This window comes from Castor canadensis, chromosome 9 (genome assembly GCF_047511655.1).
Source record: "Castor canadensis chromosome 9, mCasCan1.hap1v2, whole genome shotgun sequence".
Lineage (NCBI taxonomy): Eukaryota > Metazoa > Chordata > Mammalia > Rodentia > Castoridae > Castor > Castor canadensis.
In genome coordinates this window covers 146,104,945-146,120,151 of record NC_133394.1, presented here as the reverse complement: position 1 = coordinate 146,120,151, position 15,207 = coordinate 146,104,945, and the positions used below count along the sequence as shown (strand labels likewise).

The following is a 15,207-nucleotide window of genomic DNA, read 5'->3' as shown; positions in this document are numbered from 1 at the left end:
AATTTGTCTGCAGTATACCTAATTGTTTAATGATTGCCTACCCCATTTATTCTGGGAGCTCCTTGAGGACGAAGACATCACCTTGTTCATTTCTGCATCCTCACGTTCTAGTGGTCACTGGCATAAGTACAGTCTCAAAGTAGATTTGTATGAGTAAACTAAACTCACTTTCTTTTCTCCTTGCAAAGCTTACAAAATGTGCTGATAACTCAATTTTATATGATTCCCAAACAGAAGCAATCTAGGGTAGAACTAAAATAACAGAACCTAAATAATCAGTGAATGGAACTAAAAATGAAACCCTATTGTAAATATTTATCTCACAAACTAAATTACTACAGCATCAATTCCCATGTGACTAGTGAGTCTGCCATTTAACTCCTCTGGATAAAACAATACAAAATACTTTCAAACATTTCCTTGAATCCCCTTAGCCATCTTTCAAATGTAATTGAAAACCAGAAAAGTTGCAAAATATACACATGCACACCACTGGACTTAGCGTATTTTCTTTCTCTCTCTCTCTCTCTCTCTCTCTCTCTCTCTCTCTCTCTCTTCCTCTCTCTCTCTCTCTCTCTCTCCCTCTCCCCCCTGCCTTCCTCCCCTTCTCTCTCTCCCTTCCTCCCCTTTTCTCCTTCTTCTCCCTTTCTTATTCCCTTTCTCTCTTATTCTCCCTTTCCCTCTCTCTGTCTCTGTCTTCAAGTTGGAGTCTCACTTTGCTGACCAGACTTATGGGTTCAACTGGTCTTCCTGCCTCAGGCTCCCAAGTGCTAGGACTACAGTCTCATGCCATCATACCCAAGTAGGACATCTTATTCTCCTAAATGACCTTTCAAAAATGTTTCCACTGAGAAATATCAATTGTGAAAGCAATAATTTAATCATCAAAGGCACTAACTCATCAGGTTCAGGAAAGGAGCCTTCCCACTATACACTAAGAATTCTGACAAACCAAAGAGGATGGCTCCAGTAGCTTAAATTCAACTTCAAATGAATGAATTAAAAATAAATTCTATCAACAGACTGAGGACAGAATTAAACCATAAAGCATAATAAACAAGGCAGGGTATGCAAGGAGGATAGAGAACTATGTAGTTAATACATAAAACATCTCTTTAGTTTAAATAGCCTGGTATTAAGCCCTACCTCTAAAGTCAAGACAGTGGCTTGCTCTTGTGACAGGAAGGAACTAAGAATAGTACTAGTGTTTCCCCCAAATTTTGCCTTTCAAAAGCATCACTTTTCCTCCATTTCTCTGGATGTTTTCTTGTACCTGAGCACCACCATGCAGCTCAGACAGTACACAGAGTTCTTCCTCAGTGTAGGTCACCCCACTGTGAAGTACCAGCTTGTGTTCCATTCTAGGGATGGCAAACCAATCACTAGGGTTCCTTGTCCTCAATCCTTCAGGGAAGAAATCTCAGGGTTAAGGGCTGGGGGGATAGATCAATGGTAGAGTATTGGCCTAGCATGCATGAGGCCCTGAGTTCCATTCCCAGCAACACATACAGAGAGAGAGAGAAAAAGAAATCTGTGTTATCTTGAACTTCTCTCTCCTTTCCAATCATTTCACAAACCCTACAGATTCTTCTTTAAATGGTCTCTAAAATCCATCCACCCTTTCCCTTCCACCTTGACTCTGGTCTTTACTACATGATAGCAGTAACCCAGTCTCATTAGCTCAGCATCCTAGCCATCAAACTCTATGCAAAGATACCCCTTTAGATAAATTCTCTTTAAAAACTGCTTTCAATTACTTCCCTGCCTAAAAATTATTTCCCACTCTGTGTAGGTCAGGTAAAATTCATCCAATTGGCATTCATAAATGCCCATAATCTGTTCTCAAACTCCCTTTTATACTCCAATACAAATGGTCACTTGTTTTAATCAAACTGATCTTCTGTTTCCAAAATACAACTTAAGCTTTTCTACCCAGGTACACTATTCACACAGCTCCTTTCAGTCATTTTTTTCCTCTGCACTCCAAACTTCCCAGTACATCTTCTCCCAATATGGCAGAGGAGAAATAGTAGGGCACCAGTATCATACAAACCTGGGTTCATATCTGACTCCACTACTGCCTAACTGTGACTTAGTGGTCAAGTTACTTAGCTTTTCCACAGTCTGCAGTATCTTGATGATAAAATGATAAAATATCACTTTTCCCAGAGACTTATGAGGATTAAATGAAATAACATAGTACTTGACACATCATACACTTTTTTTCCACTGGAGGTAAGGACTACACTTTAAACACCTGTAAGTCTCTTTTGGGCCCACTACTATACTTCATATAAAATATATGATCAATAATCACTGATTCTTTATCATTCACACACTGTCCAATTAACCAAAGCTAAACATCATTTAGAAAGAGAAGCTGAAAGCAAAGGAGTCACTGGACCTCTATGGGGGTCTGTGTCATCAAGCAAATCTTGGTGACTTTTCTTTCCTATATTCTCCTAACCCAAAGGCAAGAAACTACTTTTTATGTGCCTGGAAGCTATTTACACAACACAAAATATCGAACCACTGTGTTTGGCCATAGCAAATGCTAAAATAAATGTCTTTGAATTATGAAAATTAAAAGTTGAAAATTTTTAGAGTTAAAAACACTTTAATCAAATACTAGAAACAAACACCTCAGTATAACAATTTTCAATTGATATTTATCCTTAATTGCTTTAATATACACATATACACACACACACATATACATATATACAAGTGTCTATGAGAATATATCATAGAACAAACGCTAAAGGAATTAAAGAAAAATTTAAGGATGAAAAAAGGTAATTAAATCTTTTTAGCTTCATGGAATAGGGGACAGGTGAGGGATACTGAAGAAAAATGTTGTTAGTCTGTTGCTTTTAACAAACCACACACGCTCTAGCTGTTCACTGTATTAGACACATGAATTAGAATGCAATTGTAGGGGTGTTTTAAGTTCTTGACTGCTGGTATTCATGTTCGTGAGGCAAAGGCTGTGTAGGAATAGTAAAAGAGTACAGAAATCTTCAATAATTAAGGACACTCTTAAATTAACAAAATAATGTCAATAACTATTATAATTATAGTGGATTTTTTATAGATAAAGAGATTGCCCTGAAAGAACTTAAAAGAATTACAAAGCGATATGGTCAGAACTTTAACCCATTAAGCACTGATAAAAACTTTCAGGGATATGTAAATATAAAGTTCAAGATCATCACCTGTGACTGTTCTATTTCTGCTTTGTTTAATTTGATTCCAAGGATTTCTGCAGCAACTTTCTGAAAACACAGGAAGACCTACATAACAAAAATAGGTTTAAGTGATTTAAAACAGACACACTTAAGTTACCTTCAAATGAATTGAACTTTCTAAAAAAAAATGATAAACAGCAAGAGTTGCAAAAATATGACGTGCTAGATTATTCCACAAAAAGCTTTGTTGTCAAGGATGGTAATATATTAAATAAAATCATTTTTAAAGGATTAAATCATAATTTGAAAATCCATGCAACTTACTGAATTAGTCAAAATTTACATTTGAAAAGACTTAATAAGACAATTACAGCTACCACTTTAAAAAGCAAAATAACATACATCTACCTATAAGCAAAACAAGCTCTACGATTCCTGAAAAATTATATATTAATCTCTATTGCTCTGGTTTTTCAGTCAGTTCTATACTGGTTTATTGAGCTGGCTTTAGTCTATTTTAAAAGGTTTTACTTTCCAACACATTAGTAATCTTTATAGCTTTCGTATCGATTTCAACAAACTCTTCATAGCTCATGAGTAACACTACTTAGCACTCTTTACTATATTCTGTCAGTTTAGGGAAAAGGACCAATACATTCCTTTATAGGTAAACAGAAATTACAAATGCTATAAATAGCCTTTCATACATGGTTAGCTTATGCCAGGTCCACTATGATTGCCAGAGTTCCCATTCTGACATTTGCTGCAGTGTAACTTACCTTTGCCTCATAAGTATCCCACTTATCATGATTACTCACTGAATATTTATCATAACTTTACTAACTTAATTTTTTTAATTAAAGGGACACATATCCCTAAAAGGCTTATGCTATTTTTATCTCCAAAAGCATATGCTTTAGTTCACTGATAGTCAATGTTCAAGGAACAGGAAAACTAGTGTGATGGAGTCGAGAGAAAGAAGGAATTACAAAAGATGAGCCAAGAGATAAAAGGCATACAAATCATGCAGGATCATGCAGGATGTTGAAAGAACTTTGGCACTTACTTTAAGTGAAATGGAAGACATGGGCAGGTGATTTGGCTGGACTTTTATTTTAATAGAATCAATCTCTTGTTGTATTGAGTATCCCTTACAGAACAGCAAGAAAACAAAAAGCAAAATCTGCAAGGAGACTAATAAAAGAGACTATGGATGCTAAACCAAAGGGTAGCAGTGAAGATAGTAAGAAATGGTCATCAGGTTCTAGATATATTTTGAAAGTAAAGCCAACAGGAGTTGGTGATGGATACATATAGGTTATGAGGAAAAGAGAAAAAGTCAAGGATAATACAAATTCTCTTGGTGAGGAAAGAAGTAAGACAGTGGTCAGAGAAATATGTTGAATCAAAAGTTTTCTTGGCCAGGCACAGTGGCTCAAGCCTGTAATCCTAGCTACGGCCCAGGCATAAAGTAAGACCCTATCTCAAAAATAACCAACACAAAAAGGGCTGGAGATGTGAATGAAGTGGTAGACAGCCTGCTTAGCAAGCACAAGACCCTGAGTTCAACTCCTAGTAGCACAAAAAAAGAAAAAATTTTTTCTTGCTTTTAAGATAAGAAAAGTGATAATACTTTGTGTGTTGCTAGAATAATCCAGTAGACAGGGAAAAAATGATAATGGAAAAAGAGTGAATTACTAAAGCAATATCCCTGATTAGGCAAAGAGATTTGGGAGCAGGGAAAGTCTGCCTAGTTAGGAGCATAGATCCCATAGTAATCACAAGAAAGGTAGAAGATATGGCAATAGATATAGAGAGAAAAGGAAAGGGATTCTAGGGTAGATGTGATGGCAGGAGTATGTGGAAGTTATCTTATTTGCTTAAAAAACAGGAAACAATACCATCAGCTGAGAGTACAGAAGAGAATGTTCTGTGAAATAAACAGTCATCTAGGTAAGAGGGAAAAGGTGATAGACTAGGGATATATGGCATTATTACCAAGCAGCATTAAGGGCTCACTTGAAGTTAGTGGTTGTAAATTTGTAGTGAAACCTCTAGCATGCCTTTGTGATTTTCTGTGGTTGCATGTATGGGTGCAGCCTCAGAAAAGTGGAAGCTTGATTTAAAGCAGAATTAAGATTTGTCCAAATCAGTATCACAGAGTGAGAGGGGAAGGGAACCAACAGTACGTGCCTGGCAATGATCTTGTCTGGCCATGAAATCTAAGTTAGGAAGCAGGGGGAAATGAAGACATGAAAGGTTAGGGATTTCAAAAAGGTGTTGAGATCAATGTCTCATAGGTCCCACTAGGGCTGAAGAATGATTGGGACAGGACACTGAGGGTGCAAGCTGGAAAGACAAAGGATGTTTGGTGGTCAGTGATCAGGATGCCAGATAATGAGATTAACAGAAAGGTTGTAGTGCTTTATAATAAGATCTGTGGCATGCACAGGAATGGGCGGTTGAGGTGAACAAATGAGGACACTGAAATCACTAACAATTATGGCAGGTACTGTCAAAGAAAGTACAGTAAGCCAGGCGCTCAGCTCCTCAAGCAATGAGGGGAACTGGAGATGTCTAGAAGTCTTAAACTGATTCTACAAGAACAAACCACTTCAAAGTAGTACTTACAAAGAAAACAATGGGCCTTTGTCATGGTGGTTCAATACAAGTACACAAAAAATGATAAACAAAACACAAGTTAACATAATAATTAAATAACTATTAAAATAATTCTAAAATGACAAAGCAACAAGGAACATGCAAGGATAGAAGCCCAGTCATCCCACAGATTAGCTTATCAAGAAGTACTAATTGGCATAACTGGGTACGTGCACATGTTCCATGTTCACATTTCCCTGCAGGAAAGAGTGCCAAGAGGCTATGTTAATGGGTCTAACCCAAAAATGGATTAAGCACAATTTATATTATTTAATATTTATGCTAGTCATTAAAACTACAAAGGAGATCATAAAGGAAAAAAAATCAAAAAAATTAAACCACAGAAAAATTTCAAACTTCTTTTGTTTAAAAAATATCAAGATAATTAACAGTAAAGAGGAAAGCTCTATATTTGATCTCCAGTATCAAAAGAAAAAATAGCCAAACAAAAAAAAGGATAGTGACAAAAATTGTAACAAATGGCTATTATCTCTAACATAAAAGTGTCTACAGACTTTTTAAAAAATCAGTAGGAAATTGTAAACTAATAATATGCAGAAAATAGATAAGAAAACTTTTTAAATTTCAACCACAATTGTAATCAAAGAAATTTAAATTTAAATATTGGAGGGTTTTTGGTTTGGTTTGGTTTTGCTTTTGCCCACCACTTTAACAAAGATTTAAAAATAAATAAATCCTCAATGTTACAAATGGTACAGTAGTATGGCAAGCATATGATACAAATAATGGTATAAATTAATTCAGCCTTTCTGGTGGTAATTTGGCAATATGTTTCAATCTCCTTTCAAGGAATCTATCTGAAAGAAATAACCAAAACATCAAAAACTTACTAAAAATAGTTACATTAGAATATTATGCTCAAAACTTAGAAATAATCTATATGCCCAGAATAGGGACATGATTAAACACAGTTCTGAACATATGTTTAAGGGATTCTTAAATGTGTTTGATAGTACTAAAAAACATGAGAAATTTTGCCAATAAAAAAGTAAGACACAAAATTCCTTCTTTGTTATGATCTTAATCTTTTAAATAAGTATTTGTTGTGGTTAAGACAGTAAGCCATGGAATGTTGCTAACTGAGCTCACAAGTTCTATTTCCACTACTTACTAGATGTGTAAACTGGGCCCTATTACATAACCTACCTCTCTCTTTTTTTATTATCACATTATTATTATTGTACTGGGGTACACTGTGACATTTACAATAGTGTTTACAATGTATCTTAGCTAAATTCACCCCTTCCATCATTGCATAACCTCTCTAAGTAAGACTCATCTATGAAATGGAATCAGAGCAATACAGTGCCTGTCACAAAGGAAGTACTCAATAAATGCAATCTGTTAGCAGCCACTGCTCTATTACTGTGAACACCAGAAAAAGAAGACTAAACAGAATCATATGAGGTTATGAATGGTCATCCTTGGATGCTGGGATTATGAAAGACTTATATTCTTCGTAATTCTCTGCATTTCTAGATTCCTTAAAGTAATAAAATTATGTTAACTGTAAAAATAACATAACCAGAATACACATGTTATAGCTAATCTATTTCATGCCTTCAAGAGGAATTAATTTGCACCAAAAGTTAAATAAAAAGAAGCGTACTTCCTAGGAATGGTAGCAAACATGTGAAGTATCACTTTTAATATATAGTATTCATTATTTTACTTACAGAGTCTCCTGTTTTAGCTGACACAAAGTGGCTACTAAAACCATTTTCCTGGCAAAATCTTAAGTGTTTCTCAGGTTTTACGGTTCGCATATGCTCCAAATCAACTAGAAAAGTATTAAAGAGAGAACAAAATTCAATATTAGAGTCAATCAAAACATTTTAATGTGTTTGAATTTGACTTAATTTCCAATATTATATCCCAGGTTATTATCATCTATATAAATTTAGGCACACTGATGATGCTCAAAAAAGATTTTCTTTATACAGTGCATTTAATTATAGTAATTAATTGAAGATAAAGTTTAAGTACCTAAGCATATTTGGTTTGAAAATTTAATTACCCTAGTAATTAGTAAAGTTCTACTGTCTTTAAAACCTTTACTAGTAACACAAATACATAATTAATATTCTTCTAAAAGATCAATATTACATTGCATATTTACATTAATTTATTCACAGCTATGGTTTAAGTTCACAAAGATACAGTTCAGCAGCTTTCTAAACCTAAAGTATCCATTTTGAGAGTACCTGGCAAGAAAGACATGTATTTCCTTGAATAGTTGTAGGTATTTTAAAGCACAGCACAGAATTCATACCCATACTGGTTTTATCCAGTACAGTCTATTTTTTCAAATGTGATCCTTTATTAAACAGTTTTTCTTTTTACAAACTACAGACCCTATAAGAGTGTTGACTCAATGCCGTCAAATTATGTGGCAAATATATTCACAGGACTTAAGGACAACTAGGTTCTTTGAGTCAATAAAGGAAAAAAAAACTTAAACTGATTTCCTGAGGGAGGGACCCAACTGACTTGTAAAAACTTGTAAATTTGCAAATCTAGTAAGCCTACATAGTAGTAGCAATTGACTATCAACTAAAAAAAAACTTCTCTCATACTTCACAAAAGGCTTTATTTAAAATTATACTGAAAGTTTTTAGTTTGAAGACTCAAGAGATACTTCTCTGGGAGATTTTTGATCTAAATTCCTGAGCCCCATTTATATTGCTTACCTTGGAAAAAAGGGAGCTTTTTTTCTTTTCTAGCCACAAGCTGCTGTTCCTTAAACATCACTGAGGCCTTATTTACAAGAACAGGCCAAAAAACGTCCAGATGCCACAAGCATCAATTTGTGGAACACTAAAATACTAAGCTATTAGCATTGCCATTTATATATCTAGTTCATCATAATATTGAAACTAAAATACTTTCCTAATTCAATACTAAGAATAAAGCATGTCACTAGGGAAAATCCCCAATGAAATTTCTATCCAATGGAAAAAAAAACATGAAGTTGTATCATTGAAAGTCTGTTTACATTTGTCTTTTCTTATGGAATAGTATATCATCGATTTTCTCTTTCCTCCTAACTCCCCTACTACCACATAAGGTTATCAACAGCTTTGAGACATTTACTACCCAAATAAAAGGGTTTTTTTTCCTAATAAAGATAACCATAAAACACAAAGTGACTAGTATTCTCACTGCCTAATCAAAGCATTTATTGAGTACCTATCATATACCAAGCAGTACAGTTGACAGTAAGAACCCAACATGTAAAATATATAATCTAATCCCTCAAAAAGCTATTTGCAGAACTGTGAACATAAAAAGCTATTAAGAATTATAAAAATAATTTTAAGTAGTTGACATTCTCACAAATGACACAGCAGGTATAAAAGAAAAGGCTCTCACAGCACTTCCCTAAAAAGTTTTTCTCTGATGTGTTAGATTTAGTAGACAACATTTAAAGAGGGCTCCATTACAACACTGTATGGTCTGAAGTATCCCCTAGAACTCTTAAACTGAAGATTTTTTTGCCAATATGATACTATTAATTGGTGTAGGGTCTTATCAGGGTAATTAAACCATGTAAAGACACAATGCTCATCCCCTTTTGCCTTTCTACCTTCTGCCATGTGAGGACACAACATTCAATGTGCCATCTTGGAAGGAGAGATGAGGGCCTGACCAGATACTAGACCCACCAGACACTTGATTTTGAACTTCTCAGCCTCCAGAAGTAAGAGACATAAATTTCTGTTATTTATAAATTACTCAGTTTCAGGTATTTTGATATGGCAGTACTAACAGGTTACTAGAATAATTCATTCTAAATAAGATAGAAATAAATTATAAAGATGAAATTATAGTAAGACACCTGTAAAAATCTTTTTCTTCAGTTTTTGAGAGCATCCTTAAAATTACCTAGTACCCATCTACCATACATATGACAGATAACACTCTCACTATTATAATGATTTAATTTCCTTATATCCTTTAATAATATCATTTTTCTTTTATTTTTCAAAGTGGAATTAAAATTTCTTGCTACATGAAAAACAACCAGGAAAATGCAATTTAAAATGCCATTAACTCAGACAACAACAATTAACATTTTGATGTACATCTTTCCAATACTAAGCAAGTTAAGATAAAGGCATTAATACATGAATTGTTTTTACTTCAATAAACCATGCTTAAACATATGCTCTAGTATTTCAAAGGGTAACTACTCTATTGATCCTTCATTCACCAAATAAATAGTTGAGTGCCTACTATGACCTAGGTGTTACAGATACAATAATGAAGGAAAATAATCAAGAAAGTAAAAATTTAAAGTATGGTGAAAGCCAAGAGACCTTATGGAGAAAAATAAAGGGTACATGAGGGAAAATAGCATTTTCAGTAGATAATCCAAAGACCTTAAAAAGGCTAGGAAGCAAGGAAACCTGGAGAAAACTTTCCAAGCAAAAGGAACTGTAAATACAAAAGTCCAAACACAAGATTAGGCTTAGCAGATTCAAAGAAAAACCGGGAGGCCAGAATAGCTAAAGAGTTAGCAAAAGATGGAAATGGTAGAAATGAGGTCAGAGGTATAAGCCAGGTACCATATCATGCATGACATGTAGGCCACTAAAACAAGAAATGGGAAGATACTGGAGGATTAAAAAAAAAAAGTAATCCAACTCACATTTTAAAGTTCATCTTGGCTGCTTTGTTGCAATTAAGCTACATAGGTAAAGCAGAGAACCAACATAAGCAGGCTTTGATAAAAATCTAGGAAAGAGATGAGATAGACTGAAGCAAATTGGTAGCAGGTGAGATGATGAAAAGTAAGACAGATTCTTGGTATATTTTTGGAACAAAAAGTAAGTAGGATATACTAATGGATTTGATGTGGGATGTGAAAGACTCTCAGAGAAGTCACCTGACAGTTATTCTAGATTTAAAATGAAATGAACCGTGCTGTTGGTTTTGTTTCAGCTCTCATTCAGCTTCAGAGAAAAACTTGCATTTAAGTAGAGCTGAAGTTCTCCCACACATGTACAATACCTGAAAAGAAGGGGGACAGATAAATGGGGATAGTAAAACTAGGAGAGACTATAATGATGGTATATGAAATGTAAGTAGGAAAAGGAGGAGGTTGGAGAAAATTAAAAATTCGTAAGATCAACTGATTTTAAGGTCTAGTGTGGGTTTAAAACATATAGGACACAAGCTGGAGAGCCAATAGATATTGGTATAGAAACTGGTACTGACTAGGTCTTAGAAACAACTGTAAGGGGGTGCAGGTGAAGCAAGGTAACTGAATGTGAACAATTCAATGCAGCCCAATGTATCAGAAGCATAACTTATACGGATAATGAAGTCACCATGAATCACGACAGCAACAGTACTGGAGAGACTATGATCCAACAGCCAAAAGCTTCAAGAAATTCAAGGCAATGGCTTGGGTTTAGTTGATAACTCCAATGTAAATAGCAGGAAGTAATAGCTAATGGCTTGATAATCTAATCTAAGGATTTTTAGGGAAGAAGGAGAATGATCTGGAAACCTTAAGGTACAAGAAGATCACTTTTAATAATGAAAAACAGGACTGCAAAATAGGTAGCATGGGGGGGTGGGGTTATTTGGGAGAGGGTGAAAGAAGAAAATGAAGGTGAGGGAATATGATTGATGGACTTCATATACATATATGAAATAGAGTGATGAAACCTCTTGCAATTGCTTTAAGTAGAGTCTAGAGGAGGATGGCAGTGGAGAGGTGGTAGGGGCAATCTAACCAATGTACAATGTAAGGCTATTCAGAATTGTCACAATGAACCCTTCCTGTACAATGAATATATGCTAATAAAAACTGAAAAAATAAAGACCTAGGAATATTTTCATCTTAAAAAAAAAAAGATTACCTATCCTCCACCTCCAGTCCTTCTGGTAGGTAAGATGTAGTAGGAAAAATTCAACAATTCAACAGCATTAGAAGGTCATGTGCCAAGGCTCAGAGCAAGAAGTTTAAAATTTTTTGTTTGAAGTACGTATTACAAACATAGGAATTTTACTGGTATCTTTACTTATAAACAACCAAAAACCCAGAGGAAGGGTCTCAGAAGTTATGAGAAGACAGAAACTGGGATTTGGAAAAAAGGGAAGACAGAACTGTACAGGAAAAGAATTTGAAGGCTAAAGCAATTACATGAATGTCCTGGGTTTTCTTGTAGAGCTAACATAAATGATGATTTTCAAAAATGAAGATGAGAAAAATCTAAGAGTACATGAGACAGAGCAAGAAAATCCAAATTTTTATTTATGATCAAAAACAACTGCAGAAAAAAATCACTTGGCTCACCTGTCTGTACATTAAAATGAAAAGGAAAAAAGAGTTGTCAAGATGTCTAAACTATCAGCTGTGCTCTTAAAATCACATTGTATATGAAATAGAATTCTTAAGATAATCTAATTAATTTTGGATAAGAATAATTTTGATACAAATGAGAAAATCATTCTAATGAGTATCATGTATAATTTCAATCATTTCAAAATATAAATTATAACATTTTATTTTATAATTTAGTTTTACATCAAAAAGAGATAACCAATAAAAGCACAATGCAGGGATTCATGAATATTAAAATCCAGTAAGAAGGATGATTTTTCTCAGAAATGGAACTTATATTTTACAGAATAATAGACCACCTTAGAGATCTTTTGAAATGTTCATATAAATCTGTGGGGGGAAAAAAACTGTTCAATCTTACTAACATGGAAAGAAATGCAACTGAAAAAAATGTTTAGCTTACAGATTGGCAAAAATGAAAAACTAAGAATATATAATATTAATGAGGTAGTAGTTTTCTGAAAAACAATTTAGAAATATGCATTCAGTCTTACAAATACTTTAGTCTATGACCAACTTAGATGGGTTTATTTTGAAGAAAACATCAGGAATGTGTAAGAATTACAAAATTTAGCCCTTCACAGAGTTGCTTGTAGCATTAAAAAATATTAGAAGTAATATAAATAGATAAATTATAGTAGAATCACATAATACAGGCCATTAAAAATCACAAAACTACTGAGTGAAGTATGTACAGGATATTAAACTTAAAAGTAGAAAATTGTACGTACAGTAGAACTTCTACTTCATAAACATGCTATAAATGTATATATAAAAAACCCAGTAAGTAAATGACAAGGAAAAAACACTAGAGTTTTTCAATAGTTTCTTAATTAAAATTGGGGAGGGGAAGAGAGGAAAGAGTCAAATAAAAAACTGACAGTTTTTGTTTGGGACTATCCTTTCAAGGATATAGTATGGCAGGCAGTCTAGAGACAATGTCTCTCTCTGGATAAAAGGCAAGTTTGTTTATTGTCTGGTATAATAAAGGTGATATCTCCTTCGAGCACACAGATCAGAAGTTTACTTACAGGCCATTATAAAAGATTTGTGTTTCCTAAGCTTAGGGTTCCTCTACTGTGATAAAACCTCTTTCATGTACATCATCTGTCTAGGTCCCCCATGTTTGCCCCATTAGAACCCAGAGAGCTGGGGGAACCAATACAAACATGGAGCTCATACTACATCATCAGTTATAAAGTCCTTCATCTCTCACCCAAGAGTCTCATGCCTTCCATCAGTTTCCATGTAGTGACAGGCTAACTTGTCAGCTTGAAGTAGGTAAAAAGCTCACATCTTTCACTGTTCTTGACAAGAACAAAAGCAAAACAGACATATACTGACAAGAGTAAACTTGATGTATAATGATAAGATGGGCAGACTAGCTAACTGTTTATCAACCCACACTAAATGTTCCCAGCTTGGCTTGCTGTGAGTTGAGAGTATGAGGCAATTTCTGACTAGTGCAATGAAAGGAGAGATGACAGTACCAATCCTGGGCTTGACTCATAGAAACCTTCCATACATGACAGTCCTTGTACTTTCTTTTGGAGTAACCTGTGAAGTCATTTGTTGAAAACAGCAATCCCAGAAAACAGAAGGAATTTGGGCACTACTGGAATTTTGGTAGTGGTGGCAGAAGAGCCACCACTGATAATTTCAACTGGTTTTGGTCCTTATGTAAATAAGAAATAAATTCAAATTTACTATGCTGAAACTTTAGAGATGGTTTATTCAGAGAATCTAGTATTACCTTAACTAATAGAAAAACTATTTAAAATACATATTTACATCCATTCTTGTTGAAAATGAAATTCACACTGCATGTTGGGCCTTGAGTTAAATAAAGTTATTATGATAGCAAGACAATACAAATGTAAGCATTAAGATTGCTTCTGTGATTAATGACATGTTACACACAAATAATCATAAAATTAAATTTAACTATAAATTGAGAAGCTTGTTTTACTAAAGCAAAAGCTTGTTTACTAGAGTAAAAACTGGATAAATGCCACTGAATGGTTCAAGTAATACATGGAAAATAACGTGAAAAAATACGTTCTCCACTGTCAATACATTTTGTTGTAGTGTGGTAGGCTTGTTACTTAGATTATAGAGATGATTTGAATCTCTGTTGGCTTCCAGTGCTCCATCCCTACTGCACTTATTCTCATTCTCCCCCTCCCCTCGAACTCTCCCAGTCTATCTGCAAAACTGGACCCAGGACCTTATCTTGCGCTTGCTAGGAAACACACTCTGCCACCAAAGCCACGCCCCAGCCCTTTATTTTTTTTTAAATTGTTGTGCTGGGGGTACATTGTGGCATTTACAAAAGTTCTTACAATATATCAAATATATCATAGTTGAGTTCACACCCTCCATCATTCTCCCCTTCCCCTGTTCCTGGAGTAGTTTTAACAGGTCTCATTTTTTCCATTTACACATATGCATACACAGCGCACTACATTCACTCTCCTACACCCTTTCTCCACATCCTCCCCTCTCCTACTGATACCAGCAACCCCCCTGGATAGGACCTGTTCTGTCCTCCTGTTCTCCAATTTTAAAAAGGAAAAAAAAATGACATTTTTGTTTGTTTAAGATAGCTATACAAGGAGTTTCCTTGTGACATTTCCATGTATATCTGTATTACAACCTGCATTAGTTGATCTCTGTTCTTCTTCTTTCTACCTGAGTCCCCTTCTTATTGTGATTTCAACAGGTTTAAAAGTGCTATATTCATTCATGTATAGAAAGTACATCAACCATATTCACCTTCTTAACTTCATGGAAACAGCCAAGATACCCCACTACTAATAAATGGATTAAGAAAATGTGGTATTTATATACAATGGAATTTTATTCAGCCAAAAAGAAGAATGAAATTTTGTCATTTACAGGTAAATGGACGGAACTGGAGAACATCATCTTAAGTGAAGTTAGCCAGGTTCAGAAGGCCAAAAGCCACATGTTTTCTCTCAT

The 15,207-nt window shown here is 34.6% G+C and overlaps 1 protein-coding gene across 7 annotated transcripts in view; it reads right to left on the bottom strand.

Annotated features, from left to right (window-relative positions):
* Positions 1-15,207, bottom strand: part of Rab28 (RAB28, member RAS oncogene family) — a 107,758-nt gene that overhangs the window by 37,773 nt on the left and 54,778 nt on the right. For 6 of the 7 annotated variants that reach the window (XM_074042603.1, XM_074042604.1, XM_074042602.1 and 3 more), the window contains exons 5-6: positions 7,547-7,650; positions 3,216-3,293 (exon numbers count right to left, since the gene is read on the bottom strand). In XM_074042603.1, coding sequence (XP_073898704.1) covers positions 3,216-3,293; positions 7,547-7,650 — 182 coding nt within the window. Of the gene's footprint in view, positions 1-609; positions 2,988-3,215; positions 3,294-7,546; positions 7,651-15,207 lie in introns of those variants that run through there. The other variant, XM_020177060.2, reaches the window with a different exon arrangement.